At 37.0% G+C, this 14,571-nt stretch overlaps 3 protein-coding genes across 3 annotated transcripts; 2 read left to right on the top strand and 1 right to left on the bottom strand.

The window, feature by feature from the left end:
- The first annotated feature begins 8,999 nt into the window (after positions 1-8,999).
- LOC126665707 (protein FAR1-RELATED SEQUENCE 5-like) lies at positions 9,000-10,103 on the top strand. Its single transcript, XM_050358586.1, has 4 exons — positions 9,000-9,003; positions 9,072-9,789; positions 9,873-9,951; positions 10,089-10,103. The coding sequence occupies exons 1-4, from the start codon at positions 9,000-9,002 to the stop codon at positions 10,101-10,103; spliced, it is 816 nt and encodes a 271-aa protein (XP_050214543.1).
- Positions 10,104-10,578: 475 nt separating this feature from the next.
- Positions 10,579-11,916, top strand: LOC126665696 (uncharacterized). The gene is made up of 4 exons (XM_050358576.1): positions 10,579-10,681; positions 10,762-11,133; positions 11,222-11,496; positions 11,587-11,916. The coding sequence occupies exons 1-4, from the start codon at positions 10,579-10,581 to the stop codon at positions 11,914-11,916; spliced, it is 1,080 nt and encodes a 359-aa protein (XP_050214533.1).
- Positions 11,917-13,850: 1,934 nt separating this feature from the next.
- LOC126666107 (uncharacterized) lies at positions 13,851-14,571 on the bottom strand. The gene is made up of 2 exons (XM_050359064.2): positions 14,316-14,571; positions 13,851-14,228 (listed from the first exon to the last, which is right to left on the bottom strand). Exons 1-2 carry the CDS (start codon positions 14,451-14,453, stop codon positions 14,058-14,060), a joined length of 309 nt encoding a protein of 102 aa, XP_050215021.1. The 5' UTR covers positions 14,454-14,571; the 3' UTR covers positions 13,851-14,057.

Here is a 14,571-nt window from a genome sequence, read left to right as displayed (position 1 = left end):
GATTTAACTGGTATCTGCTTGTTGTATTCAAAGCATATGAGACATCAAGTCGAGTACACAACATTGCATACATGATAGATCTGATAGCAGAAGCATATGGAATATTATTCATGCGGTCTTGCTCATAGGACACTGAGTCTTGTTAAGACTTATGCCATGTGACATTGGCAAGAATCCTCTCTTGGAGTTTTGCATACTACACTTGTTTAATACCTTATCAACGTAAGTGTTATGATATATATATATATATATATATATATATATATATATATATATATATATATATATATATATATATAGATTTTTATGCCTAATACATAAGCAGCATTACCCAAGTCTTTCATTAAAAACAATTCCATACCCATGATTTATCATTTGTAGTACAGGGATATCATTTCTAATGAGTATTATATCATCGACATAAAGCACTAAGAAAACAATTGCGCTCCCACTAACTTGTTGTATGCAATATGCATAAGGTTCATCTTCATTCTTGATGAAGCCAAACTCTTTGACAACTTCATAAAAAATAGATTCCAACTCTGAGAAACTTGTTTCAATCCATATTTGAAGCTTGCAAACCTTTCTAGAATTCTCGGGACTGGCAAAGCCCTCGGGCTGTGTCATGTACACATCCTCAAGTAATTTTCCATTAAGAAACGTTGTTTTGACATCCATTTTCCATGTCTCATAGTCATAAAATGCAACTATAGCAAGGAGAATCCGAATGGATTTGATTATAGCAGCTGGTGAAAAAGTTTCATCATAGTATATACCATGTATTGGTCTGAAACCTTTTGCAACTAGTCTTACTTTATAGGTGTGCACTTTGCCATCAATGTTATTCTTCATTTTGAAGACTCATTTGCACACAATGGTTTTTACACCATATATTAGATGAATCAAGGTCCAAATTTGATTATCATACATGGATTGAATTCAGATCTCGTGGCTTCAAGCCATTTTTCAGAGTCAAGACTATGTATGGCCTCTTCATAAGATGTGGTCTCATTTTGGTCCATAATTATTACATCGTTGTTCTCAGTAATGATCAACCCATATCTCATAGGATTACGACGTGTTATATCAAACCTCCCTTTTGCCTTGTGGTACTTGTTCTAGTTCAGCAATTTCCTATCGTTCGATTTAAAGTTCCATACTTGGTACAATGCAACTTTTTGGTTTTTAAATTTCTTCAAGTTATATTGTACTCCCACTGGTTACTTTGGAAATAAATTCTCTTTTCAAAAAGACACAATTTCGAGCAACAAACACTTTATTCTCATAAGCACTGTAGAAGTAATGTCATTTAGTTTCTTTAATATATCCTACAAAAAGACATTTATAAGATTTAGTACTAATTTATCTAAAATTATCTACTTCACATAAGTTTGACATCACCAAATCTTAGCAAAAAGACAAACTAGAAATTTTTCTAGTCCATATCTTATGTGGTTTCTTTTCAACTGCCTTGATGGAACTCTATATAAAATGAATGCACCAGTTTCTAAAGCATAGCCCCAAAGTGAGATTGGAAGATCAGTTTGACTCATGATTAATCGAACCATATCCAGTAGAGTTCAATTTCTCCGTTCAGACACACCATTCCATCGTGACGTTCTTGGTGGAGTCAATTGAGAAATGATCCCACGATCTCTTAGATGATCTACAAATTCTTGGTTTAAATATTCACCACCTCGTGCAGATCTTAGTGTTTTAATATTATTACTAAGTTGTATTTGTACTTCATTTTAAAATATTTTAAACTTTTTAAGAGATTTAGATTTATGTTTCAACATATACACAAAATCATATCTACTGAAATCATCAGTAAAAGCTATAAAGTACTAAAATCCACCTCTAGAATTTGTACTTAATGGACCACATACATCTGCATGTATAAGGCCCAATAACCTTTTAGCTCTTTCACCTTGTCCAATAATAGGTATTTTCGCCCACTAGACAAGATTCACATGTTTGAAATGATTCATAATCAAATCTATTTAAAAGTGCATATTTTTGAAGCTTTGAAATGAGTTTTTTATTTATAAGGCATAAATGACAATGCTAGAGATAAGTAGCATTTAAATCATTAGACTTAAACTTTTTTGTTTTAATGTTATAGATTGACTTTTTATTAATATCTTCAATATTCAAAATATAAAGACCATTTGTGCGTGGAGCATATCCATAAAGAATATTTTTATGCAAAGTATTGCCTTTATTATTCCTAATAATAAATTTAAAATCATCCTTGTACAAACAAGAAATATAAATAATATTCCTACACATGGTAGGTGCATAATAACAAATTATTCAAACATAAAATAAGTCCAATAGGCAGAGATAACTCATAAGGCCCTAACAGCTAAACCATCAACTCTTGCTCGATTGTCGACTCATAAGTCTACTTTACCTTTTGTCAAACTTCTACTTCTTTTGACACCCTACATATTGGTACAAATGCGAGATCTAGATCCAGTATCTAATACCCATGAATCAGAAGTAGATAGATTAATTTCTATAACATGAATACCTGAAGAGGTAGTCTCACTACCTTTGTTCTTCTTCAAATCATTCATAAATTTCTTGCAATTGTTGTTTCAATGACCAGGTTCCTTGCAGAAATAACAAGTTCCTTTCTTTGGTGTTTTTTCTTTGGCTTCAGTCTCGATATTGGGCTTGGGCTTTGACTTAGAATTCCTAAAGCCTTGAGAAGCCTTTCTATTTCCTTTAGTAGAATTTTTCATACCCTTTCCCTTGACGACCATGAGAATATCCTTGGTATTATTGTTGATGCTCTTTTCAACAGTATGAAGCATCCCATGAAACTTTAAAATTGTCTTCTTTATATTATGCATATTGAAGTTAATGATGAAACCACCATAGGTATCAGGTAAAGGTTGGAGAATAATGTCCACAACTAATTCTTGGGCAAGTATGAAACCAAGTCTGTTCAAATGTGCAAGATGACCTTTCATCTTACTAATATGAAGATTGTTAGAGCCCCTAGCAGTCAACTTGTAAGAAAGCAAATTCTTGATGGTATTGAACTTTTCAAATCTTGCTCTCTCTTAGAACATTTTCATGAGATCAACAATCATGGTATTAGAATCCAATTCCATCATTTTATTTTGGAACTCAAACTCCATTTCTCCAAATATAATGCAAGTGACATTAGTAAAGTCATTGAGATGCTAAACTATAAGCATCCCTTTGAACTCTAGTAGCATTAGCAGTTGGTTTCTTAGGGAAGGGTTGATCAAGGATATATTGCTTTCTTTCTTGCCTAAGAACAATTCTCAGATTTTCGTAACAGTCTAGAAAGTTAGTGTCATTGAGCTTATTCTTCTTAAGGATCGTTCATTGTGACAAAGTATTTGTAGTGTTTGAAGCCATATCTACAATAATAAATATATAGAGAGCATTTAATAAAAGGCATAATAAAATTGCCACAATGTATATCCATAATTCATATACAAACTTTTAATAAAATTTCACAAATGAAAATTAGTGAGACAAGATTCATATTTTATCCTATTTAAAGTAAGTTTTGGCTTATCAATTTAAGTGAGGTTATTTAGATAGGTAAGATTTTGTCAATTACATCTTATGTAATTATTGAATATAGAATATTAATATCAAATGTGATTTTATATTCTAGCTAATATCCTAGGTTCGAAACCATTTTGATAATCTAGTAAAATCTAACCAAATCAGATATATGAATATCACTTTTATCTATTTTATCTTACTTAGATGACTTGATTTTGTGTTTGGATAACAATCTAAATCTTGGTAAGTGTTGAATAATTGGAGGTATTTGAAAGAGTTAATATTAAATAAGGGTTTAGGTTATCCTATTTAGCTATTTTATTTTATCATATATAAAGTAATGATGCAAAGCATATAATTAATAAAATAAACACTTCATAGTATAAACATTTAATTTTAATTTCATAATAAATATCAATCATATTGATAAGAAGGCTTATATACAAAAATAATCACATATTGCTTAAAAGATGCGAATCAAAAATTTATATCTCATTTAATGAATGACCGCATAAATATACTATTCAACTATTTTAAATCACATTTAATAATCATGTGCATATGTTATTAAATTATTTTAAATCACATTAAATAATAATCATATAAACATGTTATTCAATTATCTTAAATCACATTTAATTATAACAATATAAACATGTTGTTCAACTATTTTAAATCACATTTAACAATAATCATATAAACATGTTATTTAACTATTTTAAATCATATTTAATAATAAAGGGTATTGGCAAAATAAATCCCAATGTTTCATGTTAGTAGCGATTTACTCCTAATGTTCAAAACGTTACAAAACAAATTTCAGCCTCTCTTTTTTGCATTTTGTAGCCTCAATTTTGATTTTCGACCATTTTTGGCCTACGTGAAATGTCAGACTGCTAGGTCATGGAAAGCATGGCAAGACTTCTAAACGTAACCCTTTTCAAAAAATTATTTAAAAAAATGGTGTTGTTTTGATCAAAATGAAACATATTGATTTTAAAACAAAACAATACATTTCTTCTTCTAATCTAAACACCTAACATCAAACATATTGATGTAGTCTACCTTCTGATCCGATGAGTAAGCCTGCAAAACAGGATAGAAGGTTAATCAGACAGTGGTTGTCCGATTAACTCTCTGATGCTAAAGTCAGTATTGAGTTTTGAGCAACGTTTTAGCGTAATGAATGGAATTGTGTTTTTAAGCATATCTCAAGCTCTTTATATAGTAGTTGAGAGAATATCTAGTTGACTTAAAATAGGAAAGTGATTCCAACTTAGTAGCATTGTGTTTGAATAGGAAAGTGATTCCTTATTCAAAAGAAGTCTTATTCAGGAATATCTTCCTAAATAAGTTTATCTTCTTAAATAGAAGTTTGTATTCGAATAGGAAAGTTATCTTGCATATTCAGTCTTCTAGATATTATTCTTCGTGTATCAGATCTCTTGCGATACGCTCGAGCAACGCGCTTTGACTGAGTCTTCCCAGAGTCGGTCTTTCTAGAGATTCAGGCGGATCTCTCTTTAATCTTCAAGATTGGAAAGTCTAGTGGACTCGAGCGCCGATGTCATTAGACTTTTGCCTTTTGGGCGAGTGCTAGGATTCTCCCAAAAGGGCATATCCTGTACGACTCGGTTCCATTATAGTTATGCTGGAATTCAGTTTACGATCACATTATGGCTCTAGAAGTAATATTTTAGCTTTTTTTGCATAGTTACGACAGCTAGCGCCATTTTTTCTATCTCAGGGTACCTTGTCTCGGCTCCTTTTAGCACCCGGCTGATGTAGTAAATTGGTTTAAGTTCTCCTTCCTCTTCTCTTACTAACATTGTTCCAATTGTTTCCTTTCTTGCGCAAATGTATAAGTTCAGAGTTTCTCCTTTCAGTGGTCGACTTAAGAGTGGTGGCGAGGTTAAGAATTTCTTCAATTCCTCGAACGCTTCTTGGCATTTTTCATTCCAATTGAACTTCTGGGAGCCTTTGAGGGCTTTGAAAAAGGGTTGACACCTTTTGGCTGAGCAGGACATAAATCTTGGCGGTGACTCGCCCATTAAGCTACTGGATTTCGTTTATATTCTTTGGTGGCTTCATGTTCATCATTGCTTCAATCTTCTCTAGGTTTTCCTTTATTCCTCTTTGGGATATCATAAATCCCAGGAATTTTCCTCCTTGTACTCTGAATGCGGATTTATCTAGGTTTGACTTCATTCTGAATTTATTCATAATTTTGAATATTTCCTCTAGGTCTTTTGCGTGGTTCTCGGTTTTTTCACTTTTTATGATCATGTCATCTACGTATACTTGGACTCCTTTCAAATTTTGTCTTTGATCATGAAGTTCACTAGCTTCTGGTACGTTGCTCACGCAATTTTTAAACCAAAAGCCATTGCTGTGTAGAAATTTATTTCCCCTTCCGTGATGAATGATGGTTTTTCCCGATCTTCCTCTTTAATCGGTATTTAATGGTAGTCTTGGACGGCATCGGCCTAACTATACATGGCGTGTCCTGCCGTTGAGTCGATTAACTGATCTATGTCAGGTAGTGGATAGCTATGTTTTGGGCAGGCTTTATTCAAGTTGGTGTAATCCACGCACATCCTTTTTTCCCGTTAGCTTTTTTCACGATTACTATGTTGGGGTAGGGCACTTTTTTTATGAATCCGTTTTTTTTTTAGTTTCTCTACTTCATTGGCTATTATTCTTTGTTTTTCTTCGGAGAATTTTCTTCTACTGTCTTACAAAGTTCACCCCTTCGGCCTCATTCAGCTCGTGGGTTATGATATGCGGATCAATCCCCACAATTTTTGAATCTTTAGAGGCAAATGTTCCGATATTCCTTAGATCGCCACGATTTCTTCTTCATGTTTGGGGTTTATGTCCACTCCTAGGTTCACCTTTTTCTCCGCGTTTAGCTTCACTTTTTTCATTTTGCCACCTGGGATGCTTTCTTTTTCTTCTATGTCATGGCTCAAGATTTTTTCGATTGGCATTGTTTCGAAGAATTCTTGCACTGACTTATCATATTATTTCCTGGCAGTCACCTGGCTTCCTTTAATCGTGATAATTCCTGTTTTGGTAGGTATTTTCATTATGAGAGCTTTTATACTTGTAACTGTAGCCGAATCATGGAGGAATGGCGCCCCAGGATGGCGTTGTACGATATATCGATGTTTACTATGTTGAACTGCGTCAGTAGCTCTTCATCTCTCATCTCTCATCTCTCCTCTCTCCTCTCTCTTCATAGCTTTACGTCTAGGGTTATTGTGCCCATCAGTTTGATGGGAGCTCCGCCAAATCCGGTTAGTGGAGCAACGTTCCTTTTTAGCTCTGTGATGACTCGTCCGAGTCTTTCGTAAGCTTTCTTGGTCATCAAGTTTATCGCGCTTCCTTTATCAATCAATATCCTTTCTACATTCTAATGTTCAATCAGCATTGCTACAACTATGGCATCATTATGTGCCTGGTTGATTCTTCCAAAATTATTTTCGTCAAATGTTACCGCTGTAATCTTTTGGGTTCCTACATCTTTTGTTTTTTCTCCGGTGGGTAGCGTTGTGTGCTAGTTTGCTTATTTTTGAGTTTTGATCTGTCAGAAGTCATTCCATCAATGAAAAATTTGTTTATGAGTTCATTTAAGCTCCTTCAATTTTAAAGTTGTCGAGATTTTCCCACAAATGGCGCCAATTGATGGAGTATGCCTTTTGATCCGATGAATAAACCTGCAAAACAGGATTGAAGGTAATCAGACAGTGGTTGTCCAATTAACTATCTGATGCTAAAGTTAAAATTGAACTTTGATCAGCGTTTTGGCGTAATGAATATAATTATATTTTTAGGCATACGTCCAGGTATTATATAGTAGTTGAGAGTATACCTAGTTGACTTCAAATAGGAAAGTGATTCCTACTTAATAGCATTGTGTTTGAATATGAAAGTGATTCCTTATTCAAAGGAAGTCTTATTCAAGAATATCTTCCTAAATAAGCTTAAGATAGGAGTTTATATTTGAATAGGAAAGTGATCCGACATATTCATTCTTCTAGATATTATTCTTCGTGTATCAGATCTCTAGCGATGCGCTCGGGCGACGCGCTTTGACCGAGTCTTTCGGGAGTCGATCTTTTTGGAGATTCGGGCGAATCTCTCTTTAATCTTCAAGTTTGGCGAGTCTAGTGGACTCGAGCGCTGATGTCATTAGGCCTTTGCCTTTTGGGAGAGTGATAGGATTCTCCCAGAAGAATAGATCCTATACGACTCGGTTCCGTTATAGTTATGCTAGAATTCGGTTTCAATCACATACCAAGCTTGTTCTTGTTCTTGTTCTTCTTCAAACTCTTCCTGGAAATTAAAATGATAGATGTAATTTATGATGAAAGAAATATCGAGTTAGTTCAGTAAAGGTAATAGTTTTGTGCATTACGAAAATATAAGTTGATAATTGTGTGAATTGTTATGTACAGTGGAACATGAGATAAAGGTAAAATAAAGCGATAAATATTAAATGAAATTATTTATAGGAGGTGGATTATGTGACGTCATTAAAATTATAATAACATGAAATTATCGAACTAAGCTTCGTATTAACAATTTTCATTTTTATAGTCTATTCATAATATTATGGTTTTGGAATTATTTTGCAAATCGATTATGATAAATGACGTTCTGATAATCGGGCTTCGAAAAAACACGACCTCAATCAGTAAACTATGAGTAAAAGCATCAGCCGTATAGAAAATTAGACAACTTGAAGTTGAAAAGTATTTTTCACGTGAATGTATAAATTGTTATAGGGTTTTGCTATTCGCCGCCCCTTTTTACTTAGCACCGCACAGGCGAAATACATTTCTGCCCCTCTAGCAAAATTTCAAAAAAAAAGTTCTCTCAACTCATTCGAACACACTCGAACAACTACGTAAAAAGTCGAATAAAATGACGGATAACGAGTATAATTCGTCGGAAAACGAGTACCGACAGTCGGAAACAAGTTTTTCCGGCTTTTCCGAGGCAAAAAATAGTTTTTTAAAATTTTTATTTAAAAATTTTAAAGGGGGACGATTGCATTTCACGTCCTCTCCAGAGGAGGGGACGCCAGAGTCTGCCGTCCTCTCCAGAGGAGAGGACGTGAAATGCAACGTCCTGTCCTCTAGAGGGGACGCCCAACGCCGGCGTCCTCTCCTCTGGAGAGGACGCCGGCGTCCCCATTTCCGGCCGCGACCGAAACGTCGCGGCCTGAAATTCGGTCGCGGCCGGAAATTAAGTACTGCTAAAAAAAATGTTGAAATGATTTTTTTTAATAATTACAGTGATTTTTTATTGCATATTATTACGACTTTTTATTACATATTATTTCGATTTGTTAAACGTAAGTATTTACGTTTTGCAGGTTTATTTAGAAGATTATGGCGGTGACGGAATTGATTACAGCGATTGGTTTAAGCTAGACCATGGGTTTGATAGTGATGTTGAAGCAATTACTTGGGCTAAGAGTACTGCTATAAAGATTGGATTTGAATTAGTCATTTCGTCACATAAGAACGAGAGGAAAAAGAAGCTTCTACGATGTGCTCGGGGTGAGCGTTACAGAGGTTCATTCACAGATTCTGATTCCTTCGTACGGAAAAATACGAAGACAAAAGCGTGTAAGTGCAAATTTAAAATTATTGTCAAATTAGGAAAGACTGCATGGTTTATATTTATAGATCCTGGTATTTCGAGTACACACAACCATGCTCTAGCTGTGTATCCTGAAGGATACCGTCAGATGAGTGGGCTGAGTGGCGAGGCGAAAGAAATTGTGCGAGATATGAGTGCGGCACAAGCGAAGCCGTGTTCTATCATGGCAGCTTTAAAAGAAAAAGTACCATCTGACAACCCTACAATAAAGCAAGTGTACAACTATAGAGAGACTTTGAGAAAGTCTAGCTTTGAGGGTAGAGATGTGGTTGGGCAATTTTATCACATGGCTCAGCAAAATGATTATGTGCACTGGACTCTTGCTGAGCAGTATACAGGTGTGTTGACCTATATTTTCATGGCTCATCCTGATTCAATGAGACTACTTCGTACGTACTACTGGATCATCGGCATGGACTCCACGTACAAGACGAACAAGTACAAGCTGCCTTTTTTTGAGATTATTGGAATGACTCCTTGCAACAAGAACTTTATAATTGCATATGCAATTATGAAGGATGAGACTGAAGGGAGCTACAGATGGGTATTGGAGAGACTGAGGTATTTAATTATAATTATGTTATTTGATATTTTAATGATATTCAAATTCAAATTACTTATTAAATCATCGGACAATAATGCAGGTGCTTGATTGGGGAACATATTCATCCGAGCGCTATTCTTACTGATCGAGAATTGGGGCTTATGAGACCAGTGTCAGAGGTTTTCCCACGTTCTTCTCATCTACTATGTACGTGGCACATAAATAAGGACGTAGAAGATAGAGTGTACAGAATTAGTGGGAAAAACCAAGAGTTTGCTGAAATTTTCAAGAATAGTACATTGAAGAAAATTATCAGAGCTCCAACTTTTGATCAATATAACATAGCTGTGGAGCACTTCAGAGATCGGTTTAAAGGTTTTCCAGGGTTGATACAGTACATTGAGGGGACTTGGCTGGGACACAGAGAGAAGTTCGTATCTTGCTGGACGGACTTAGTCCTACATTTTGGAAACACCACCACATGTAGAGTCGAGAGCGCACATGCTCAGCTTAAGCAGTGGCTCAACTCTAGCACCGGTGCTCTGGACACAGTCTGGACGAAGGTCGACAAAGTTATACAGTCGCAGCTGACAGATATCCGGTAATATTCTTGTCGAGTAATATTAGTACTTATACAAATTATGTTGTCATTATTATTAACATAAATGTTTTAAAATTACTGCAGCAAAACACTTGAGGACTCCAGACGGACTATTGGCGTACATCGACGCGGTTTTCCATTTGACAAGCTCTCATGCAGAGTGTCGCATTACTGTCTGGATTTAATATCGAAAGAACTAAGGCATATGCGAGAATTGAGTACCGATGTCTACGATCGCTGTGGTTGTGTGGTTAGATCAACACATCAGATCCCCTGTGCATGTGAGCTGCGAGAGGTGGTCGATTCAGGTATCACGCACCACTTTCATTGAATACTAATATTAAAAATATTAATATTGTTATTGAAAGCTAATATGTGTTATTTGTAGGTAACCCGATCAGCCTTGACAGTATACACCCGTTTTGGACGAAACTTGTTATTCTCGGCGATGGGCTGGACACATCTGCGCAACCCGATTTTGCTGGTTTTCAGACTGAGGAACATCAGTATTTTCACGAGGTCGCCGACGAGGTCATGACTAAGGATCCTTCAGTGTTGCGTGATATTTCTCGTATTGTTCGAGAGCGACTTCACCCCGAAGACTTAGGCTACATGGAACCAGAAGTGAAAACAAATGTCAGAGGTCGACCAAAGGGGAGCAAATCAACGAAGCGGGATCCGAGTCGTCATGAGTACAAGGACCGTGTACCTGGTCGTCCTAAATCTTCCAAAGCTCAGAAAAATCGTACATCCGCGTCAGGTAATTATCATCCACTAATATTCGTTATGTACGTCTACTCTAGTAGTATCCTTATTATTTATAATAATATTTTTTTTATTTCCCGCAGCTGGTTTGCAAAATGCGGAGGTTATTCCAGGATTCCTTTTACCATTCGTTGACGAGCTTGTGGACGTGCGTGGAGACGGCAACTGTGGATTTCGCGTGGTGGCAGACCACATATATGGTGACGAGGAGATGTGGGGAATGACTAGAATGAACATTGCAAACGAAATCTCCGCCCACCCTTATCGATACGAGGGTATTTGCATTGATGGGTTGCAAGCGGCCATTACACGTATTAGTTGGGAAGGGGGAGAGTGTGGCCCTCGCAACTGGATGCAGGTATTTAATTGAATTATATAAATTTATCACAAAGTTATTATATTTTTCTAAAAAATGATATTTATATTCTGACTTATTAAATGGATGCAGGTATTGGATGACTTGTTCCCTATTGCCTCTATCTTCAATGCAGCTGTTATTTACATACAAGGCGGGACGCTACAACAGACGCGATTCTCTTCGTTTACTGTTCTGCCTTTGCATTCCTCTGAGGTTCACTCACGACCATCGAAGGAGATAGTGATATTGTATATTAGTGGACGCGCTCATTTTGTTAGGTTGAATTTGCAGGATAATTTTCCTGTCCCACCAATTCCCACCCTGTGGTTCCAGCACAGGGACCATACTGTTCAGTCTTGGCATACTTTATATGCTAATAGCAGAGAGCAATGGGATAGTTTGATAGGTATGGCAGATTGAGTTGATTGTAAAATGTTTATTCGGTAATTATGCTGACTGTGTGTTTAATTATTATACGTGTAATATTTTTGAACTCCACAGTACGTAATATTTAAAAATGTTCATGAAATTGCATAAAAATAAAAACGTACATAATATAAAAAAAATATCTAGAAACTAACATCTAAAAAAAACAAGTCCATAATCAGAAAAAAGTACTAATAATATAAACATACAACATATACTAACAGCACTCAGTCAGCACTGCGCCAAGCGGCAATGACTCTCTCCAAAGTAGTGCTTGCCTCCTCCGTCTCAGTCTCCAACTCCGGAATGCCGTCAAATTCGCAGTGCTGTCTATGTTGGGCGGTAATCGTGCTGACTTTTTGGATGAAATGCTTGAACTCGGTGGTCATCAGCGTCATCCACTGTAATACCATAAATAGACATGTAAATTCAATATGTTAAATATATGTAATATTCACTAAATTATAAAATGAAAACTTACATAATCGTTGTTGCTGCGGGGAGGATGTCGTCGTGGAAGATCTCTGCCAGGAAGGATACGGGGGTGCGAATGGCGCTCGAACCAGTCCAGGTACGCTGGATGGCATCCTCCAGCAATAACGTGGGCTTCCTCAAATCCCATTAACGGCAGCTTGTACATGACCGGAAAAGCGTTCCACATGTCAACCGCAATCGTCACACTCATGTCCACATAGTACTTGAGTGACTTCCAGGACCTAACAGCCCCTATTGGCCGACAAATTGGCACAGGTACAGTCTGCACATAACCCAGCTGTCGCAGCACCCTAGACGGCATGTACGGCTCGACAATATCCCGGTACGCTATCCAACCATAATATGCAGTGTGCTCTACGCTGGCAGCAGGCTCGCCGCCAAAAGGGAGCCATGTGATCTGTTAAAAAATTACAAAACAAAAATTAAAATATAGCGATCGTAATAAAATAAAATTTAACTAATAAATTAACAAATTTACATACCTCCTCAGCAGTCAGCGTGTCCAAACGAGCTCGCAAGGACCAAAGTCGGGTGGCTGAACAATCTGACGCAGTAGCACTCCAGCTAGAAGCTCGAGGAAGATGAGACTCGATCAACAGTCGCTCTCGCTGGGGCCGGAAGCATGGAAAGTATTCATAAATCCATGTCTGCAGCAGTGTCAGACACCCAGTCAAACCCGAGCAGTCTCCTCTCGATGAGATTCCAAGCTGCCGATAGAGATAAGCTAGTGCAGCTGAGCCCCAGGAAACTGTACTCGTATCTGTGACTCCGTCCCGCACCTCCCATATGGTTGCAGGTCTAATCCGATGGCCACTCTTGTCAGTGAATAGAGTGCAACCTAACGTCAACCAGATCCAGGCTATCGCCTCCACCTCTGCAGTACGGCCATGCCTACATAAGCTGATGATCGACTCAATCAGCACACCTCCCTGGGCAAAATGCTTGCTCGTCTTACTCACCAGATCCTCTGGTGAAATACCTAAAATCTGTACGCAGTAAGCCATCAGCTGAGCCTTATTCGGCTGACCTGAAAACATAATTTTGCAATTTAAATTAATATCACGCAATAGGTACAGTAAATTTCTAGAAAAAATTGGGCAGCACTTCCCCTAAAAATGAGCATCACCCATTTTTCAGGGAAGTCCTGCAAAGAAATTACAATTGGCAAACCAAAACACAATCCACATTAAACAACTAATTTGTCTAAATATTTTATTAAATAACCTAAAACAATTAACTTATCCTAAATAACATTAAATTTACCTAACATAATAATGAGACGTAATTAAAGAATTATTAAACCTAATAAATTACAAAATCTCAAATTAAATATTTTAATAATAAATTTTAATTTTAACGCAAAATTTAAATGTGAAAAATATAACAGAATATCGCACCTGAAACCATAGCCCCAACAACTGGAATCTGAAGAATATGCCACACGTCATGTAATGTGATGGTCATCTCCCCGAATGGCATGTGAAAAGAGTTTGTATCTGGCTGCCATCGCTCCACAAATGCAGAAAGGAGCGGGATATCCAGATGATCAAACATGATAAACGGGAGATGTGATATCTCAGTCCCGTCTATCAGCACCTTAACCTCCTCTGAGGCCATCTCATACCACTGTCTCAGCTTCTTCAGAGCTCCATGTCTAGTCTGACACTACAGCACGCCTCTGTCCGCCCCATCCCATAGCCGAGAAGCGACATGCCCGAGAAAACTAGGAATAACAGTGTCATCCTTGGGTCCACCAGGTACTGGACCAGTAACGGTCCACACGTCAACCTCTTCAGGTCGTCTGTTCGACCCTGAAAGTAACATTAAACATAATTAAATTACATTTAATTTTTTTAACAACATTATTAAATTAATTATAATCATTTAATTATATTTACCTGATGACGAGTCGCCAACGAACCGACCACCTGCACCCTTTTTCCGTTTAGAAATGTAAATTTTTTCACTTGGCTCGTCCTCTGAGCTCTCAAAATCATCAGACTCTCTAAGATCCTCAACAGAAATGCGGACGTCATCGGGAGAAGTATGCGCTTGTTTCTTCCGTCGAGCTGAGGCAGAAACTTTACGCGTCGTAACGTGACGGGCTCCCGATCCCCCTAATTCTGGGGCCAAAAACGTCTTCCCCCTACGCTT

The sequence above is a fragment of the Mercurialis annua genome, linkage group LG1-X, assembly GCF_937616625.2.
Source record: "Mercurialis annua linkage group LG1-X, ddMerAnnu1.2, whole genome shotgun sequence".
Classification (NCBI taxonomy): Eukaryota; Viridiplantae; Streptophyta; class Magnoliopsida; order Malpighiales; family Euphorbiaceae; genus Mercurialis; species Mercurialis annua.
The sequence above is the reverse complement of the archived record's forward strand: the minus strand, read 5'-3'. Positions and strand labels throughout refer to the sequence as shown.

What these genes read in the sequence shown, in the direction of transcription:
- LOC126665707 (XM_050358586.1), top strand. An exon ending in TGGGTATTGGAGAGACTGAG is followed by an intron (nt 9,790 to 9,872) that starts GTATTTAATTAT and finishes ACAATAATGCAG; the next exon opens with GTGCTTGATTGGGGAACATA.
- LOC126665696 (XM_050358576.1), top strand. Translation starts at nt 10,579, where the DNA reads ATGCGAGAATTGAGTACCGATGTCTACGATCGCTGTGGTTGTGTGGTT. An exon ending in GCGAGAGGTGGTCGATTCAG is followed by an intron (nt 10,682 to 10,761) that starts GTATCACGCACC and finishes TGTTATTTGTAG; the next exon opens with GTAACCCGATCAGCCTTGAC. An exon ending in AAATCGTACATCCGCGTCAG is followed by an intron (nt 11,134 to 11,221) that starts GTAATTATCATC and finishes TATTTCCCGCAG; the next exon opens with CTGGTTTGCAAAATGCGGAG.
- LOC126666107 (XM_050359064.2), bottom strand. Translation starts at nt 14,453, where the DNA reads ATGACGTCCGCATTTCTGTTGAGGATCTTAGAGAGTCTGATGATTTTG. An exon ending in CGTTGGCGACTCGTCATCAG is followed by an intron (nt 14,229 to 14,315) that starts GTAAATATAATT and finishes TGTTACTTTCAG; the next exon opens with GGTCGAACAGACGACCTGAA.